The sequence below is a fragment of the Anolis sagrei genome, chromosome 4 (genome assembly GCF_037176765.1).
Source record: "Anolis sagrei isolate rAnoSag1 chromosome 4, rAnoSag1.mat, whole genome shotgun sequence".
Lineage (NCBI taxonomy): Eukaryota > Metazoa > Chordata > Lepidosauria > Squamata > Dactyloidae > Anolis > Anolis sagrei.
The window spans coordinates 121,416-140,452 of record NC_090024.1 but is presented as its reverse complement, the minus strand read 5'-3'; the positions used below and the strand labels follow the sequence as shown (position 1 = coordinate 140,452).

The following is a 19,037-nucleotide window of genomic DNA, read 5'->3' as shown; positions in this document are numbered from 1 at the left end:
TCTGTGTGTATGTTGATTCCCCAGTTTGGCCTTCCTCTTTGGTGTGGGAGGAGCTATAGCCGTGACGGTTCTGAGCGTGTGCAGACGTGGGCACCCCGGTTTGTGTCCAGTGTGCTTTTGGACTTCAGGGAGGGGGGTGTTTGTGCTCCTGGACTTCGGCGTGATCAGTCTGTTTGCCCCCTCTTTGGAGGCAGGTGTGTCCGCTTGTGGACATGTGGATGATACGCTTCAAGACACGTAAAGACCTGCCTGGGGAATGTAGACAAGTCTGTTAGTAAACCTGATATGTTCTTTTTCCAAGAAGGCTGCCTTGTTTTGTGTCTTGAGTGCATGTTTTAAAGAAGAGGTTTTAAGGGAACGTATATTCCCTTTATTTACTAAATAATAGTAAATAAATATATCTTTTGGGCAACAGCAAATGACAACTGCAAATTCCACTTTGATGAAACATCCATCCTCTGCTAACCAAATATATTTTTGTAATGGCATGTCTTTATCCTTGGCTGTTTAAAGACACGGTGCTTCGGGTCTAACAGCTGAGCTACCTGTGTGCTATTACATTATGAATACCACTTGTCTTAAGGCAGCGTTTCTCAACCTGTGGGTCGGGACCCCCTGAGGGGGTCGCGAGAGGGTGTCAGAGGGGTCACCAAAGACCATCAGAAAACACATATTTTTCATGGTCTTAGGAACACAGTGCTCTTCGGTGGTAGGTGAACTACATCTCCCCTAAATCACTCTCAATTCCTCCCAAATCCCTGCAGTATTTTCTGTTGATCATGGGGGTTCTATGTGGGAAGTTTGGCCCAATTCTATAATTGGTGGGATTCAAGGGGCACTTTGAGTGTAGGTGAACTATATATCCCAGCAACTAGAGCTCCCAAATGTCAAGGACTCTTTCCCCCAAACTCCGCTAGTGTTCACATGTGAGCACATTGAGTATCTGTTCCAAGTTTAGTCCAAATCCATCATTGTTTGAGTCCACAGTGCTCTCTTGATGTAAGTGAACTACAACTCCAAAACTCAAGGTCAATGCCCACCATAGAATCATAGAATCAAAGAGTTGGAAGAGGCCTCCTGGGCCATCATGCAGTCCACCCCCATTCTGCCCAGAAGCAGGAATATTGCATTCAAATCACCCCTGACAGATGGCCATCCAGCCTCTGTTTAAAAGCTTCCAAAGAAGGAGCCTCCACCACACTCCCTCCGGGGCAGAGAGTTCCACTGCTGAACGGTTCTCACAGTCAGGAAGTTCTTCTTCATGTTCAGATGGAATCTCCTTTCTTTCAGTTTTTTCCTGAAGGAGAGGAGTGAGGTCGCAAATCTAATTTCCCCGGGGAGTGAATTCCACAGGTGGGGGGCCACCACCGAGAAGGCCCTGCTCCTCGTCCCCGCCAACCTCACTTGTGATAGAGGCGGGGTCGAGAGCAGGGCCTTCCCAGAAGATCTTAGACTCCGAGGTGGGACATAGAGGGAGATGCGTTTGGACAGATACACTGGGCCGGAACCGTATAGGGTTTTGTAGGTGAAGACCAGCACTTTGAATTGTGCTCGGAACTGGATCGGCAGCCAGTGGAGTTCACACAACAGGGGGGTGGTATGCTCCCTGTACGCCGCTCCGGTGAGCAATCTGGCTGCCTCCCGCTGGACCAGTTGAAGTTTCCGAACAGTCTTCAAAGGCAACCCCACGTAGAGAGCGTTGCAGTAGTCTATTTGGGATGGAACAAGAGTGTGGACCACTGTGGCCAGGTGAGGCTTCCCAAGGTAAGGGTGCAGCTGGCGCACAAGCTTTAATGGTGGGAAACCTCTCCCGGCCACCGCGGAGACCTGGGCTTCCAGGCTCAGCCATGAGGAGGAGTCCAGGATCCTCATCATCCCTCCCGAGCTGCGAGCCTGCCTTCCCCCAAAGGGAGCCTTGGACTCAACTGACCACCTAGCCAGAATCACACCTAGCTCCAGCAGACAAGAGTCCTTTGTCCCACCCTGGTCATCATTCCACAGACATATAAACCCCTTTCCCCCAGTTCCAGCAGACCTCACTCCCTCTGAGGATGCTTGCTATAGATGCAGGCGAAACGTCAGGAGAAAATGCCTCTAGTCTAGAACATGGCTCTATAGCCCGGAAAAACCCACAAGAGAGCAGTGATTCCAGCCATGAAAGCCTTCGACAAGACATTCATGTATTTATTTGTCTCTCTCTCCTCCCTCTCTCCCTCCTTCCTCACTCTCCCATCTTTCCGCGCAGACTGTCAAGGGAAGGCGCAGAGCGGCGGGCGGGCGTGCAGCCAATGGGGGCCTCCGGTGGGCGGGGCGTCCCGGGCTCGGCCAATGGGAGGGCGGGCGGGGGCCGGTCCGGAGGAGGACGAGGAGGAGGGGGCGTGGCTTCTTCTTCTTCTCCGGCTTCCCTCAGCAGAGCCAGCCTCTCCCGCCCGCCCGCCCGCCGCCATTGTTTTCTTTGTCAAGCGGGAAACCGGGAGAGAGAGAGAGAGAGAGAGAGAGAGAAGGAAGGCGGTATGTCTCCCTCGGCCTCCCTTGGGGATGGGGGGTGGGGGTGGCTTCACCCGGGAACAGGCCCGTAGCCAGGATTTCGTTGCGGGGGGGGGGGGGGGAGGGCTGAGTTTTTTTCAGGGGGGGCTGGGTTTGGGGGGGGGGCTGAGCCTGAGTGAAAGAGGGTCTAGCCTAGCAAACCTTTTGTAGTAGGGTGATCAGATCATGAGAGGAATAAACATAACAGTTCGAATAATGCACCAGGAAGGCCTTCTCGTGGACCACCATCAGAATTTGGGGGGGGGGCTGAAGCCCCTCAAGCCCCCCCCCCCCCCCCAACTACACGGCTGCCCGGGAAGAGACGAAGCCTCCGTGGCCGCCCCCCCCCCCCATGCCTTCCTTCCTTCTTTCCTTCTTGTCTTCCTTCCTTCCTTCTTGCCTTCCTTCCTTTCTTCCTTCCTTCTTTCCTTCTTGCCTTCCTTCCTTCCTTCTTGCCTTCCTTCCTTCCTTCTTGCCTTCCTTCCTTTCTTCCTTCTTTCCTTCTTGTCTTCCTTCCTTCCTTCTTGCCTTCTTTCCTTCTTGCCTTCCTTCCTTCTTTCCTTCTTGTCTTCCTTCCTTCCTTCTTGCCTTCCTTCCTTTCTTCCTTCCTTCCTTCCTTCTTGCCTTCCTTCCTTCCTTCTTGCCTTCCTTCCTTCCTTCTTGCCTTCCTTCCTTTCTTCCTTCTTTCCTTCTTGTCTTCCTTCCTTCCTTCTTGCCTTCTTTCCTTCTTGCCTTCCTTCCTTCTTTCCTTCTTGTCTTCCTTCCTTCTTTCCTGCCTTTCTGCCTTCCTTCCTTCTTGCCTTCCTTCTTGCTTTCCTTCTTGCCTTCCTTCCTTCCTTCCTTCCTTCTTGCCTTCCTTCCTTCCTTCTTGCCTTCTTGCCTTCCTTCCTTCCTTCTTGCCTTCTTGCCTTCCTTCCTTCCTTCTTGCCTTCCTTCCTTCCTTCCTTCTTTCCTTCTTGCCTTCCTTCCTTCCTTCTTTCCTTCTTGTCTTCCTTCCTTCCTTCTTGCCTTCTTTCCTTCTTGCCTTCCTTCCTTCTTTCCTTCTTGTCTTCCTTCCTTCTTTCCTGCCTTTCTGCCTTCCTTCCTTCTTGCCTTCCTTCTTGCTTTCCTTCTTGCCTTCCTTCCTTCCTTCCTTCCTTCTTGCCTTCCTTCCTTCCTTCTTGCCTTCTTGCCTTCCTTCCTTCCTTCTTGCCTTCTTGCCTTCCTTCCTTCCTTCTTGCCTTCCTTCCTTCCTTCCTTCTTTCCTTCTTGCCTTCCTTCCTTCCTTCTTTCCTTCTTGTCTTCCTTCCTTCCTTCTTGCCTTCTTTCCTTCTTGCCTTCCTTCCTTCTTTCCTTCTTGTCTTCCTTCCTTCTTTCCTGCCTTTCTGCCTTCCTTCCTTCTTGCCTTCCTTCTTGCTTTCCTTCTTGCCTTCCTTCCTTCCTTCCTTCCTTCTTGCCTTCCTACCTTCTTTCCTGCCTTTCTGCCTTCCTTCCTTCTTTCCTTCTTGTCTTCCTTCCTTCTTTCCTGCCTTTCTGCTTTCCTTCCTTCCTTCTTTCCTTCCTTCCTGCCTTCCTTTCTTCGAGGGAAAGGCGCTCCCTCCCGGGGACATTTATTTATTATTATTATTATTATTATTATTTATTAACTTTATTTGTTCCCCGCTAGCATCTCCCTGGCAGGACTCGATACGGCTGACAAAGGCCGAGGCCTCAATACACAACATAACAATACACAACCTGAAGCAAATGGCTGAGTCAATATAAACGTACCTTGCAAACTGCTAACTACCTAAAAATGCAAATGCCAAAACATCTCAGGGAAGTATTCACTCCAGCCAGATTGGATCAGCTCCAGACAATGGTGAGATACGGGAGATTTAACAGCATCCCTTATAACGAACGGAGTTGTATCTGTGGTGCACCCGAAATTGAGGATATAGCATTTCACATATTGTTTGATCGCAAATTGTATCATCAAAAGGTGAGAGACTTCCACCTTGGTCCATATCTCAAACGGACAATGTGTTGGGATTCTCACATCAGAACAACATATTTTATGTGTGGCCAAGACCCAAAAATAACATATAAAACAGCTCTGTACTTCAGCAAAACAATACGCCTGAGAACCACATATGGAGGGCTGATTGGGGGAAATTGTAGGGGTGATAATGAAATATGATAATGTATATACTCAGCTTGATCAGTTTATCAGTTTTATCATGTCTTATCATATGTATTTACTGTATTATTATTACAAGTGTCTTATTTTAACTTTCTACGTGGAGTGTGATCAGGTCTTGTCAGGCCTTGTTGTTCTGTTTCTTATTGTGATGTGGCCTAAGGGCTAATCAATAAAATTACTACTACTAAAGCAAATTAAAAACAGTTAAAGCAATATTAAACAATACACCAAGACACAATAAAACTGGGCCGGGCCAGAGTTATTTCTTTATTTATTTGTCGTGTCAGAACAACCAGTCAAATTATATGACATTTCTACCAGAACAAAGCAAACACGCAGATTACAAAATTTGTGAGTATGAGAGTTGATTAAATGTCCTTTGACCAGTCTCTGGCCACTTGGAGTGCCTCTGGTGTTGCTGCAAGAAGGTCCTCCCTTGTGCATCATGTGGAAGAAGGGCTCAGGGTGCATTGCAGCAGGTGGTCAGTGGTTTGCTCCTCTCCCCACTCGCATGTCGAGGATTCCACTTTGTGGCCCCATTTCTGAAGGTTGGCTCCGCATGACTTGGTGCCAGAGCGCAGTCTGTTCAGTGCCTTCCAGGTCGCCCAGTCCTCTGTGTGCCCAGGGGGGAGTCTCTCATTTGGTATCAGACATGGATTCGGGTTCTGGGTTTGAGCCTGCCACTTTTGGACTCTCGCTTGCTGAGGTGTTCCAGCGAGTGTCTCTGTAGATCTTAGAAAACTATTTCTAGATTTAAGTCGTTGACGTGCTGGCTGATACCCAAACAGGGGATGAGCTGGAGATGTCTCTGCCTTGGTCCTTTCACTATTGGCTGCTACTTCCCGGCGGATGTCAGGTGGTGCAAGACAGTGTAATTTTTCCAGTGGTGTAGGGCGCAGGCACCCCGTGATAATGCGGCATGTCTCATTAAGAGCCACACCCACTGTTTTAGCGTGGTGAGATGTGTTTCACACTGGGCATGCATACTCAGCAGCAGAGTAGCACAGCGCAAGGGCAGATGTCTTCACTGTATCTGGTTGTGATCCCCAGGTTGTGCCTCCCCAGTCAGCTTTCGTATGATATTGTTTCTAGCACCCACTTTTTGCTTGATGTTCAGGCAGTGCTTCTTGCAGGTAAGAGCATGGTCCAGAGTGACTCCCAGGTATTTGGGTGCGCTGCAATGCTCCAGTGGGATTCCTTCCCAGGTGATCTTCAGAGCTCGGGATGCTTGTCTGTTCTTGAGATGAAAGGCGCATGTCTGTGTTTTGGATGGATGAGGGATCAGCTGGTTTTCCCTGTAATAGGCAGTAAGAGCACCTAGAGCTTCGGAAAGCTTCTGTTCTACCATCTCAAAGCTCCCTGCTTGAGCGGTGATGGCACAATCATCAGCGTAGATGAAACTCTCTGTCCCTTCTGGCAGTGGCTGGTCATTTGTGTAAATGTTGAACATGGATGGAGCAAGCACGCTCCCCTGAGGCAGGCCGTTCTTCTGTTTCCGCCATCTGCTTCTCTGGCCCTGGAACTCAACAAAGAAGCTCCTGTTTTGTAGCAGGTTTCCTATGAGGCGGGTGAGGTGGTTGTCCTTTGTGATATTATACATTTTCCTCAGGAGGAGGCGGTGGTTCACTGTATCATAGGCTGCTGACAGGTCTATGAAGACGGCTCCTGTGATCTGCTGCCTTTCAAAACCATCTTCTATGTGCTGAGTGAGGTTCAATACTTGCGATGTGCAGCTTTTGCCTTTCCTGAAGCCAGCTTGCTGTGGAATCAGACATGGGTCTAGGTTTTCCATAGTTCTATGCAGAATAAGTCTCTCCAGAACTTTGTAGAGGTGGCACAACAGGGAGATTGGTCTGTAGCTTTTTGGGTCATTACGGTCTTTGCCTGGCTTCAAGATGGCGATGACTCTTGCTTTCCTCCAGATTTTGGGGATCTGACAGGATGCAGTGCAGTTGTTCATCAGCTCCAGCAGCCAGCGCCTTGCTTTGGGACCAAAGTTCTTGATTTGTTCCATCCATAGATCATCCAGGCCAGCTGCTTTGCCATTTTTACATTTGTTGAGAGCCATGTCCAATTCAGTAGATGTAAAGGGTTCATGGAGGTTGTTGTTCTCAATCTCTGCTTGTCTGGCTATTGGTTTCTTTCCTACTTTGGTGGCAAGGTTGGGTTTCCCGTTCTTCAAGAGTTGGTGTGCCATCTGATCTGCCTTTATGTTGGCATGGGTCTTAGTTTGTGAGGGGTCATTGCTCAACCGTCTCAGCAACCTCCTTGCCTTCTGGCTGCTCCTGCCCATGTCGACCTCTGTGATCAGCTTGATCCACGGTTCTTTCTTGGCTTCAGAGATGGAGGACACAATGCTCTGCGCTGCCTGGAGGGTTTGCTCACTGAATGGGTCTTTGTTGTGGAGCCTGTAATAGTTTTCCAACAAGGCAGCTGTTTCAGGAGTGATGCCCTGAAGGTAGTGGGTTCTGCAGCCTCTCGGTATCGAGGCCCGTGAGCAGGTTTTCACTATTTCAATAAAATGCTTGTATTCCTCGGGGATTGGCGCGACCGATGTGATCATGTCATCTAACCTGTCTGAGAATTTAGTCCAATCTGCCTTTCTGAAGTTGTATCTTCGTTTAAACCAAACTTCCTGAGGCCTTATAGTTGGGAACAGTTGGCATACTGGAATTGGTGTTCCCACTGATTTGGTGCATTGCTGTATGATGCTGTCGCTCACAAATGGGAGGTCTGGGTTATAACCTCGATGCCATCTCCACTGTTGTAGGATGGTGGGAGCTTGCTATCATGGATGAGAGATAGTTTGTGCAGTTCAGACCAGGAGAGGACAGCCTCTCCATTTCTGTCCTCTTGGGCATAGCCCCATACGTGGCTATGGCTGTTGAAGTCACCCATTACTACCGCCCTTTGGTGCCTGTCAAAGTTCTTGGGGGAGGAGAAGCAGAAATCTTCATTTGGGGGCTTGTTCACAGAGGTGATGGTGATGTTATTAAGCTCTACTACTATAACCTTGATATTGTTTTCTTCCGTGTTGTGGGCACTGCTGACTTGGAGGCCTGGTTTGACAAAGACGGCGCTTCCATACTGTGCTACTAAGACCATTCCTGGAACTTTGGGTCGTATCTGTTGTTCATCCCTGTGTGTTTCTTGGACACACAGCACATCACATTTCTTATCTTGACACAGCTCATAGAGCAGTTGTTCTTTGGCGGCTGACATGCCTTCGATGTTGATTGAGATTATTGTCATGGTTGGTCCTGAAAAGGTCCGTTGGTTGTTTTGCTTGCTTGCTTGCATGCTGCAAGTCGTCTCTGGTTTCTTCTGGATTGAGAGAATCAGCCGTCTGCGAAGACGTTGCCCAGGGGACGCCGGATATCTTGCAATCCTGCGAGGAGGCTTCTCTCATGTCCCCCGGCAGAGTAATGGGTACAGGATTAAAAGTGCTGATGTGGCAGGTGGTATGTAAGGATTATGGGATAAGTGCAGTGTGCAGCCATCTTAATTCTAATAAAGTGCTTCTGGGACTTGTTAATGGAGTTTTCCTATTCTGGGAAGGCACATTGGAACAGCCAGGCCTTCAAGTTCTTTCTCTCCGGACCTCCCTCCCTTCCTTCCATCCAGGAAGTGGACCCGGACATTGTGGGATGGGAGGCGGCCCAGCGATCTTTGTGTTCCTCAGCATTTAGCACATCCTGGTAATTCACAGAATCCAGAATTAATGACACCTTTTAATGTTGTAAATAACCGTTTCTTTGTCTTGTTGAAGACTTTCATGGCCAGAATCATTGGGATGCTTTCAGTTTTTTGGGCCGAAGGGCAATGTTCCAATAACATTCACTCCTAACTTTTCGCCTGCATCTGTGGCTGGCATCTTCGTAGGCTCTGTTGTTAGTGAGGAAAGTGGAGTGTCTATATACCTGTGGAATGGCCAAGGTGGAAGAAAGAACTCTTGTCTAAGGGATTGGCATTTGAGTAGCCATGAAGTTTGCAAAGTCAATCAGTGAGGGTATCTGCCTAGAGGTAGCCTTTCTTGCCTCGAGTCTGCAAATATTCCACAGATATTTATACACTCCACTTGCCTCACCTCCAACAGAACCTCTGAAGATGCCAGCCACAGGTGCAGATGAAATATCGGGAGAGAATACTACTACTAATAATAATAACTTTATTTATACCCCACCACCATCTCCCCAAAGGAGACTCGGGACTGCTTTCCTGAGGCAAAGCCCAACAGTACATTACAATAAAATAAAACCAAAACAACAATGCAACAATACAATTAAATCAATAAAAACATAAGAATACAATAGAACAGCACAAACTAAATACAATGTAAGATACTCCACTTTGGCAGAAAAAATGAAATGCAAAGATACAGAATGGGGGACAATGCCTGGCTTGAGATCAGTACGTGTGAAAAAGATCTTGGAGTCCTCGTGGACAACAAGTTAAACATGAGCCAACAATGTGATGTGGCGGCAAAAAAAAGCCAATGGGATTTTGGCCTGCATCAAGAGGAGCATAGTGTCTAGATCTAAGGAAGTCATGCTCCCCATGCTCTATTCCGCTTTGGTTAGACCACTTTACCTGGAATATTGTGTCCAATTCTGGGCACCACCATTCAAGAGAGATATTGACAAGCTGGAATGCGTCCAGAGGAGAGCAACTAAAATGATCAAGGGTCTGGAGAACAAGCCCTATGAGGAGCGGCTTAGGGAACTGGGCATGTTTAGCCTGAAGAAGAGAAGGCTGAGAGGAGATATGATAGCCGTGTATAAATATGTGAGAGGAAGCCACAGGGAGGAGGAGGGAGCAAGCTTGTTTTCTGCTTCCTTGGAGACTAGGACGCGGAACAATGGCTTCAAACGACAAGAGAGGAGATTCCACCTGAACATTAGGAAGAACTTCCTGACTGTGAGAGCCGTTCAGCAGTGGAACTCTCTGCCCCGGGGTGTGGTGGAGGCTCCTTCTTTGGAAGCTTTTAAGCAGAGGCTGGGTGGCCATCTGTCAGGGGTGCTTTGAATGCAATATTCCTGCTTCTTGGCAGAATGGGGTTGGACTGGATGGCCCAAGAGGTCTCTTCCAACTCTTTGATTCTATGATTCTATGATTCAATGTAAAATCAATCCCAAGGGCGGGCCAGATGTGTAAGTTAAAATGATAAAATTCAGGATGAGATAGAGATGAAAAAGGAGGAGACGGAGGAGTGGAGACAGGCCTTCGGCTACTGGAACGTGGCTATACAGCTGGAAAAACTCACCGCAACCCCATTGTGTCTTCCTGCCTGCCCGCCTTCCATTCCTTTAGCTACTTTTGGGATTGACCCAATGAAATCTATGTGACGTTTCAATATTGGAAGCAGTTCCCCTTTCTTCCTCTTCTATCATTCATTCTTCTCTCTCCCCCTCCCTCCCTTCTTTTCTTCCTTCTCTCTGGATTCATTCCCTTTTTTCAGAATCAGAGAATGGTTTTTATGTATGTGCTTGAGACCTGATGCCTACATTACTTGGTATTCCCATTTTCAACACGGCCCATGAATGATAAGTGTGTGTGTGTGTGGGGGGGGGGGGGGTCTTGGAGGTAAATAAGGTTTCTGGCTCTCATTCTTAATCCCTTGCTTCTTTTTTTCACCAGGGAAATAAGGATTTTGTGGCGCAACCTCTTGGATACAGTAAGGAAACCAATACTATAAGAAGATGTAATCCTCTGAAGGTGATATTCTTACCGAAATCTTGACCTTACTTCCAGATAAGAAATTTAAGAAGAAGAGTCAAATATCTGTTTTGTAATTAAACACCCATATCACTGTTGACATGCAGGATAAAACATCACAATGCCTGGAGTGTGGAAAGAGCTTCACGAGCAGGAGAAGTTTACATTTACATCAAACAATTCACACTGGGGAGAAACCCTATAAATGCCTGGAGTGTGGAAAGAGGTTCTCTCATCCCACAAGTTTACGATCGCATCACAGGACTCACACTGGGGAGAAACCCTATACGTGCCTGGAGTGTGGACGGAGCTTCGCTGAGATTGGACATCTACGTTCCCATCAAAGGATTCATACTGGGGAGAAACCTTTTGAATGCCTGGAGTGTGGACGGAGGTTCACTCAGAGGGCACAACTAAATTCACATCAAAGGACTCACACTGGGGAGAAACCCTATAAATGCCTGGAGTGTGGACAGAGCTTCACTCATAGTTCGGGTCTACATTCACATCAAAGGATTCACACTGGGGAGAAACCCTATAAATGCCTGGAGTGTGGACAGAGCTTCACCGACGGTTCAGGTCTATATTCACATCAAAAGATTCATAGTGGGGAGAAACCCTATAAATGCCTGGAATGTGGAAAGAGCTTCATTAATAATTCAGTTTTACGTAAGCATCAAAGGACTCATGCTGGGGAGAAACCCTATAAATGCCTGGAGTGTGGACAGAACTTCAAATACAGTTCATCTCTGCGCTTGCATCAAAGGACTCACACTGGAGAGAAACCCTATAAATGCCTGGAGTGTGGACAGAGCTTTGCTACAAGTACAGGCCTGCATTCCCATCAGTGGACTCACACTGGAGTGAAACCCTATACATGCCTGGAGTGTGGACAGAGCTTCACTTACAGTTCAGCGCTACGTATGCATCAAAGAATTCACACTGGGGTGAAACCTTATACATGCCTGGAGTGTGGAAAGAGCTTCACTCGTAATTCAATTTTACGTTCGCATCAAAGGACTCACACTGGGGAGAAACCCTATAAATGCCTGGAGTGTGGACAGACCTTTACTCTGAGGGGACATCTAAAGTCACATCAAAGGACTCACACTGGAGAGAAACCCTATAAGTGCCTGGAGTGTGGACAGAACTTCAAATACAGTTCAGGTCTACGTTCACATCAAAGGATTCATACTGGCGAGAAACCCTATAAATGCCTGGAGTGTGGAAATAGCTTTGCTCAAAGTGGAGTTCTACATAGGCATCAAAGGACTCACTCTGGGGAGAAACCCTATAAATGCCTGGAGTGTGGACAGAGCTTTGCTCGGAGTGGAGCTCTACGTAGGCATCAAAGGACTCAATCTGGGGAGAAACCCTATAAATGCCTGGAGTGCAATCAGAGCTTCACTTGTCGTTCAAGTCTGAATAGTCATCGAAGGACTCACACTGGGTAGAAACCTTGTACATGCCTTGAGTGTGGAAAGAGCTTCACTCACAGTAGAAATCTACATAAACATCAACATGGAGGAGAACACTGGGGAGAAAACCTATAAACACACGGCATGCGGAAGGAGCTTCTCTGAGAGATCAAATCTACATATACATAGAATTTACATTGGAGAGAACAGTGGTATTTAACCCCATAGGGACTCTCCAAGGCAGAGCTTTCCAGACTTCTCATGTTGGCAACACTCTTTTTAGGCTTGCAGCCTTTTGTGGCACAATAATTCAGTTTAACTAGCAAAACGGAGGTTAAAACAAGCCCTTATAACATTTTCAATATATATATTATAATATCATAATATAGGTAAGTTTCATTTAGCCGTTACTGTATAAGCAATTCTTGTGTCATTTCCTCTATAGCTCCTCATGGTGGTCATGACAAACATTGGTCTCTACAATGGCTCCCAGTATTAAAAAACTCTAAAATTACAACAGCAAAACAGCAGAGAGGAAACAACCAAGCACAGCTTAACACCTCTCAACAAAAGATTTCCCCAGGCTCAGCCAGGCCTTCAAATGCTAATGAAGGTGGTCAGTTGAAACATTCCCACCTAGCTCCAGCAGACAAGAGCTCTTTGCCCCACCCCAGCCATTCCACAGATATATAAACCCATTGTCCTAATTCCAACAGACCTCACTCCCTCTGAGGATGCTTGCCATAGATGCAGGCGAAACGTCAGGAGAAATGCCTCTAGAACATGGCCATATAGCCCGAAAAAACCCACAAGAACCTATTGATTCCAGCCGTGAAAGCCTTCGACAATACATTGTTCTCTACAGATTTTATTTTCTCAATTAGAAAGTTATCCATTTTAGTGGTAACTAGCCATGCTCTGCCACACGTTGCTGTGGCCCAGTCTAGTGATTCTGATGTTATCCTCTATTACAGTGTCCTTTTTCCTCTATTACAACCTGGGGGTTGGGACCCCTGGGGAGGTCATGAGGGGGTGTCAGAAGGGTTACTAAAGACAACAGTATTTTCTGTTGGTCATGGGGGTTCTGTGTGGGAAGTGTGGGCCAATTGTATCACTGCTGGGGTTCAAAATGCGCTGATTGCAGGTGAACTATAAATCCCAGTAACTACAACTCCCAAATGTCAAGGTCTAGTCCCCCCCCCCCCCCCCAACGCCATCTGTGTTTATATTTGAGCATATGGAGCATTCGTGCCAAGTTTGGTCTAGTTCTTTCATTGTTTGAGCCCGCAGTGCTCTCTTGATTTAGGTGAACTACAACTCCAAAACTCAAGGTCAATCCCCACCAAACCCTTCCAGTATTTTCTGTTGGTCTTGGGAGTTCTGTGCACCAAGTTTGGTTCAATTCCATTGTTGGTGGAGTTCAGAATGCTCTTTGATTATAGGTGAACTATAAATCCCAGTAACTACAACTCCCAAATGTCAAGGTCTATCCCCCCCCCCCCCCAACGCCATCTGTGTTTATATTTGAGCATATGGAGCATTCGTGCCAAGTTTGGTCTAGATCTTTCATTGTTTGAGCCCGCAGTGCTCTCTTGATTTAGGTGAACTACAACTCCAAAACTCAAGGTCAATCCCCACCAAACCCTTCCAGTATTTTCTGTTGGTCTTGGGAGTTCTGTGCACCAAGTTTGGTTCAATTCCATTGTTGGTGGAGTTCAGAATGCTCTTTGATTATAGGTGAACTATAAATCCCAGTAACTACAACTCCCAAATGTCAAGGTCTATACCCCCCCCCCCCCCCAACGCCATCTGTGTTTATATTTGAGCATATGGAGCATTCGTGCCAAGTTTGGTCTAGTTCTTTCATTGTTTGAGCCCGCAGTGCTCTCTTGATTTAGGTGAACTACAACTCCAAAACTCAAGGTCAATCCCCACCAAACCCTTCCAGTATTTTCTGTTGGTCTTGGGAGTTCTGTGCACCAAGTTTGGTTCAATTCCATTGTTGGTGGAGTTCAGAATGCTCTTTGATTATAGGTGAACTATAAATCCCAACAACTACAACTCCCAAATGACAAAATCATAATTTTTGAGTGATGGTCACTCCTTGTGTTGTGAGACATTTTGTTGCCAAATTTGGTGTGATTTCGTTTATTGGTTCCTTTGTTTTTAAGGTACTCATGACGCACAGAGCATTTTTATATGTATAGAATATCTCAATTCATTCAACACTTGGTGCATTTAATGAACGTTGTGACAGTCCCTACGCTTGAATGCGCCAGCACTCCACTTCTGCAGCGATGGGGGTTTTCATTCCGGGGCTGGACGGCCTTCCTTGTGGCGGTCAGGTGGAGAAATATGAAAAATAATGATTATAAAAATATATTTGAAAAATTGAAAGCTTACTTTGAAACGCTGGCAAGAAAGATTTCTACGCTAGAATTAATAGGAGTAGTTTGTTCCATGAGATGAAAGCAAATAAGCCTTCATGGGTCAGGATCAAGGAAGTTAAATATTAAATGGAACATGTCATTTGAAACAATAGAAATTAATGTCATATTGAAGAAGAAAATGTTCTTGGCAAAAGATACATGGAAAACACCTGACTTTCAAGGAAACCATAGGTTGGAACTTCTCAAGGTCAGCTAGCGTCATCTCCTGGTTAGTCGAAGTAAATAACAGGCAAAAGGTTCAGATGCATTTTATAATGAAATCAAACCTAGTAAATCAAGATTGTGAAGCTAATTAATAAGAATAAATAAGAATAAATAAGAAACTTACTTGGAAATGAGTATGATTAAAGCATATAAAGTTGTGGTCTGTTTTTAGGATTAAGAAATCAAACCACGTCATTCTTGGTGTAGGACAAAAGGCAAATGGGAAAACAAATATTTGGGACATGATACTCTGCCAACGGGATGCTGTTAATGATTATGTAGTGTGTACGTGTTAGGGGGAATATACGCATGTGAAAATTGGATATTCGCTCTATAAATACTAAGTTGATATAAATACTAAGTTTATAGAGCGAATTGGATATTCGCTCTATAAATACTATAAATACTTCTTTAGCCTGAAGAAGAGAAGGCTGAGAGGAGATATGATAGCCATGTATAAATATGTGAGAGGAAGCCACAGGGAGGAGGAGGGAGCAAGCTTGTTTTCTGCTTCCTTGGAGACTAGGACGCAATGGAGGAATGGCTTCAAACTACAAGAGAGGAGATTCCATCTGAACATTAGGAAGAACTTCCTGACTGTGAGAGCCGTTCAGCAGTGGAACTCTCTGCCCCGGAGTGTGGTGGAGGCTCCTTCTTTGGAAGCTTTTAAGCAGAGGCTGGGTGGCCATCTGTCAGGGGTGATTTGAATGCAATATTCCTGCTTCTTGGCAGAATGGGGTTGGACTGCATGATGGCCCATGAGGTCTCTTCCAACTCTAGGATTATATGAGGCTGGGTGGCCATCTGTCAGGGGTGATTTGAATGCAATATTCCTGCTTCTTGGCAGAATGGGGTTGGACTGGATGATGGCCCATGAGGTCTCTTCCAACTCTTTGATTCTATGATTCTATGAGAGGGTGTGCTTTCCAGCCGTCTTGCAGTGCTGGGCACCCTCTCCTAGGTGAGAAATAAAACTGGAAAAACTGGAAGCTGTCTCGGTCTTTTCCATTCTCTACGATCTCTACGAATCCTGAAAATTGGCAGCCGGCATCTGCCGCTACACCTGACTGGCCGAAGGGGGCCGCACTAGATTTCCTTCGTATACTCTAGAGATGCCACCCATGTATGTTGGCAACACATCAAGAGAAAGTGTCTCTAAAATATGGCCCTACAGCCTGAAAAACTCACAACAGTCCATTGATTCGAGCGATGAGAGCCTTCCACAATATGTTGTTAATACATTTATTTATTTTATTTGTCGTGTCAGAACAACCAGTCAAATTACATTACATTTCTAACAGAACAAAGCAAAGAAGCAGATTACAAAATTTGTGAGTATGGTAGTTGATTAAATGTCCTTTGACCAGTCTCTGGCCACTTGGAGTGCTTCTGGTGTTGCTGCAAGAAGATCCTAATTAATTAATTAAGGTATTAATACATTAATAATGGAAGATGAAAGAGAGACGAGAAATAGAGGGAAGGCTCCAATTACGTGGAAATGTATAAGTGTTGTGATTTAATAAATACCAAAAGGAATCTTACCTAACGGTGACTTAGAAGATGCTAGTTCAAAGAGAAGGGAGTGACGGTGCCATGAAAACCCACATTTTTTTATCTTTTTTTATATTTCTTGTAATCTATCCCTCTTATTATTGCCTGTATTGAGAGCTTGATTCAAAATGCAAAGCCATAGGTTCAGTTCCACAGTATTCCCTTTCCTCTTTTGAATCATAGAGTTGGAAGAGACCTTGTGGGCTATCCAGTCCTCTTCCTGCCAGGAAGCAGGAATATTGCATTCAAAGCACCCCTGGCAGATGGCCACCCAGCGTCTGCTTAAAAGCCTCCAGAGAAAGCGCTTCCACCACACTCCCTCCGGGGCAGAGAGGGAAAGAGTTCCACTGCTGAACAGCCCTTCTCACAGTCAGGAAGTTCTTCCTCATGTTCAGGTGGAATCTCCTCTCTTGTCGTTTGAAGCCATTGTGTCCCAGTCTCCAGGGAAACAGGAAGGAAGCACCCTCCCTGTGACTTCCCCTCACATATTTATACATGGCCCTCATCATGTCTCCTCTCAGTCTTCACTTTAGAAGGCTAAACATGCCCAGCTCCTTAAGCCGCTCCTCATAGGGCTTGTTCTCCAGGCCCTTGATCATTGTAGTCGCCCTCCTCTGGACACATTCCAGCTTGTCCACATCTCCCTTCGATTGTGGTGCCCAGAACTAGACACAATATTCCAGGTAAAGTGGTCTAACCAAAGCAGAATAGAGCATGGGGAGCATGACTTCCCTAGATCTAGACACTAGGCTCCTCTTGATGCAGGCCAAAATCCCATTGGCTTTTTTAGCCACTGCATCACATTGTTGGCTCATGTTTAACTTGTTCTCCACAAGGACTCTTTCACACGTACTGCTCTCGAGCCAGGCCTCATTGTCCCCCATTCTGTACCTTTGCATTTCAATTTCTTCTGCCGTCTGTCGGTGGTGCTTTGAATGCAATATTCCTGCTTCTTGGCAGAATGGGGTTGGACTGGATGACGGCCCATGAGGTCTCTTCCAACTCTAGGATTCCAAGTGGAGTATCTTGCCTTTGTCCCCGTGGAGCTTCATTTTGTTAGTTTTGGCCCATCATCTCTCTAATCTGTCAAGATCCCTTTGAGTCCTGTCTTCTGGAGTCTTGGCTCTCCCTCCCAATTTGGTGTCGTCTGCAAACTTGATGATCCTTCCTTCTAGCCCTTCATCTAAGTCGTTAGTAAAGATCCTGAGCAGGACGGAGCCCTGCTGATGGCACTCCACTCGTCACTTCTTTCCAAGATGAAGAGGAGGAAGCCTTGGGGAGAATCACCCTCTGGGTTCATCCGCTTAACCAATTCCAGATCCACCTCACCGTAGTTTTGCCTAGCCCACATTGGACTAGTTTCCTTGCCAGAAGGTCATGGGGGACCTTGTTGAAGGCCTTACTGAAGTGCAGATACGCTACATCCACGGCATCATTCCCCGCATCTACCCAGCTTGTAACCTACTGAAAAAAGAGACCAGATGAGTCTGGCACGACTTGTTTTTGAGAAATCAAGGTTGACTATTAGCGATGACCGCATTTGTTTCTAAGTGTCTGCAGACCACTTCCTCAACAATCTTTTCCAGAATCTTGCCTGGTATCGACGTGAGGCTGACTGGACATTGGTCAGTGTTTGGGTTGTCCTTTTTTCCCTTCTTGAAGATACTTACTTACTTAGGCGATCCCTCGTTGGACGAGTAAGATGGTCTTCCATCATGGGTTTCCCTGTGGGTGCGTATGTGGCTGTGGAGCCCTATTCTTGCTCTGCATCTTCTTCCGCAGTGAGGAGGGCATTGGTTTCCAGACGGAAGGCGGTCCCGGTCGGGGTTGGCTTGACGCGCCTTCCTCCTGGCACGTTTCTCTCTTTCACCCTCCACTCGTGCCTCCTCAAATTCTGCAGCACTGCTGGTCACAGCTGACCTCCAGCTGGAGCACTCAAGGGCCAGGGCTTCCCAGTTCTCAGTGTCTATGCCAGAGTTTTTAAGGCTGGCTTTGAGCCCGTCTTTAAATCTCTTTTCCTGTCCACCAACGTTCCGTTTTCCGTTCTTAAGTTCGGAGTAGAGCAACTGCTTTGGGAGACGGTGGTCAGGCATCCGGACAACGTGGCCGGCCCAGCGGAGTTGATGTTGGAGGACCATCGCTTCAATGCTGGTAGTCTTTGCTTCTTCCAGCACACTGACGTTTGTCCGCTTGTCTTCCCAGGAGATTTGCAGGATTTTCTGGAGGCAGCGCTGATGGAATCGTTCCAGGAGTTGCATGTGACGTCTGTAGACAGTCCACGTCTCACAGGCATATAGCAGGGTTGGGAGGACAATAGCTTTATAGACAAGCCCCTTGGTCTCCCTACGGATGTCCCGGTCCTCAAACACTCTCTGCTTCATTCGGGAAAATGCTGCACTTGCAGAGCTCAGGCGGTGTTGTATTTCGGTGTCGATGTTGACTTTGGTGGAGAGGTGGCTGCCAAGGGAGTGGAAATGGTCCACATTTTCTAATGTTACACCATTAAGCTGTATCTCTGGCATTGGGGAGGGATTGGCTGGTGACTGCTGGAAGAGCACCTTGGTTTTCTCAATGTTCAGTGACAGGCCGAGCTTCTCATATGCTTCTGCGAAGGTGTTTAGAGTGGCTTGTAGATCTTCTTCTGAATGCGCACAGACGACATTGTCATCAGCATACTGGAGTTAGAACTCCAGTCTTGAAGATAGATAAGGACCTTACTGGCTCTCTTCCAATCTGCTGGGACTTCTCCCATTCTCCAGGAACTCCCAAAGATGATTGCCAGAGTTGGACTTGGATGTGTTTAGAGCGGCCAGGTATTCCTGGGTGACTTGCTTCCCTATTTGGGGTTGGATGTCCTCTCTTCCTTCGTCCATTCCACGTTGCTGAGGTTGGAGATGACTTTCTTTTTGTGGAATCTATTAACAGCTTAAATGATCCGTAGAATTTTCTTTTTAGGCTATTAATAATCAGAGAAAAGATTTAAAATAAATAATCATGTCAAGAACAACCAAA

The 19,037-nt window shown here is 46.7% G+C and overlaps 1 protein-coding gene across 1 annotated transcript; it reads left to right on the top strand.

The window, feature by feature from the left end:
• The first annotated feature begins 4,204 nt into the window (after window positions 1–4,204).
• On the top strand, window positions 4,205–14,593 carry LOC137096885 (zinc finger protein 420-like). Its single transcript, XM_067467166.1, has 4 exons — window positions 4,205–4,366; window positions 10,325–10,402; window positions 10,510–13,039; window positions 13,127–14,593. The coding sequence occupies exons 1-3, from the start codon at window positions 4,301–4,303 to the stop codon at window positions 11,854–11,856; spliced, it is 1,491 nt and encodes a 496-aa protein (XP_067323267.1). The 5' UTR covers window positions 4,205–4,300; the 3' UTR covers window positions 11,857–13,039; window positions 13,127–14,593.
• Window positions 14,594–19,037: the final 4,444 nt, after the last annotated feature.

What these genes read in the sequence shown, in the direction of transcription:
- LOC137096885 (XM_067467166.1), top strand. Translation starts at nt 4,301, where the DNA reads ATGCAAATGCCAAAACATCTCAGGGAAGTATTCACTCCAGCCAGATTG. An exon ending in TGGATCAGCTCCAGACAATG is followed by an intron (nt 4,367 to 10,324) that starts GTGAGATACGGG and finishes TTTTTTCACCAG; the next exon opens with GGAAATAAGGATTTTGTGGC. An exon ending in GAAGATGTAATCCTCTGAAG is followed by an intron (nt 10,403 to 10,509) that starts GTGATATTCTTA and finishes GTTGACATGCAG; the next exon opens with GATAAAACATCACAATGCCT.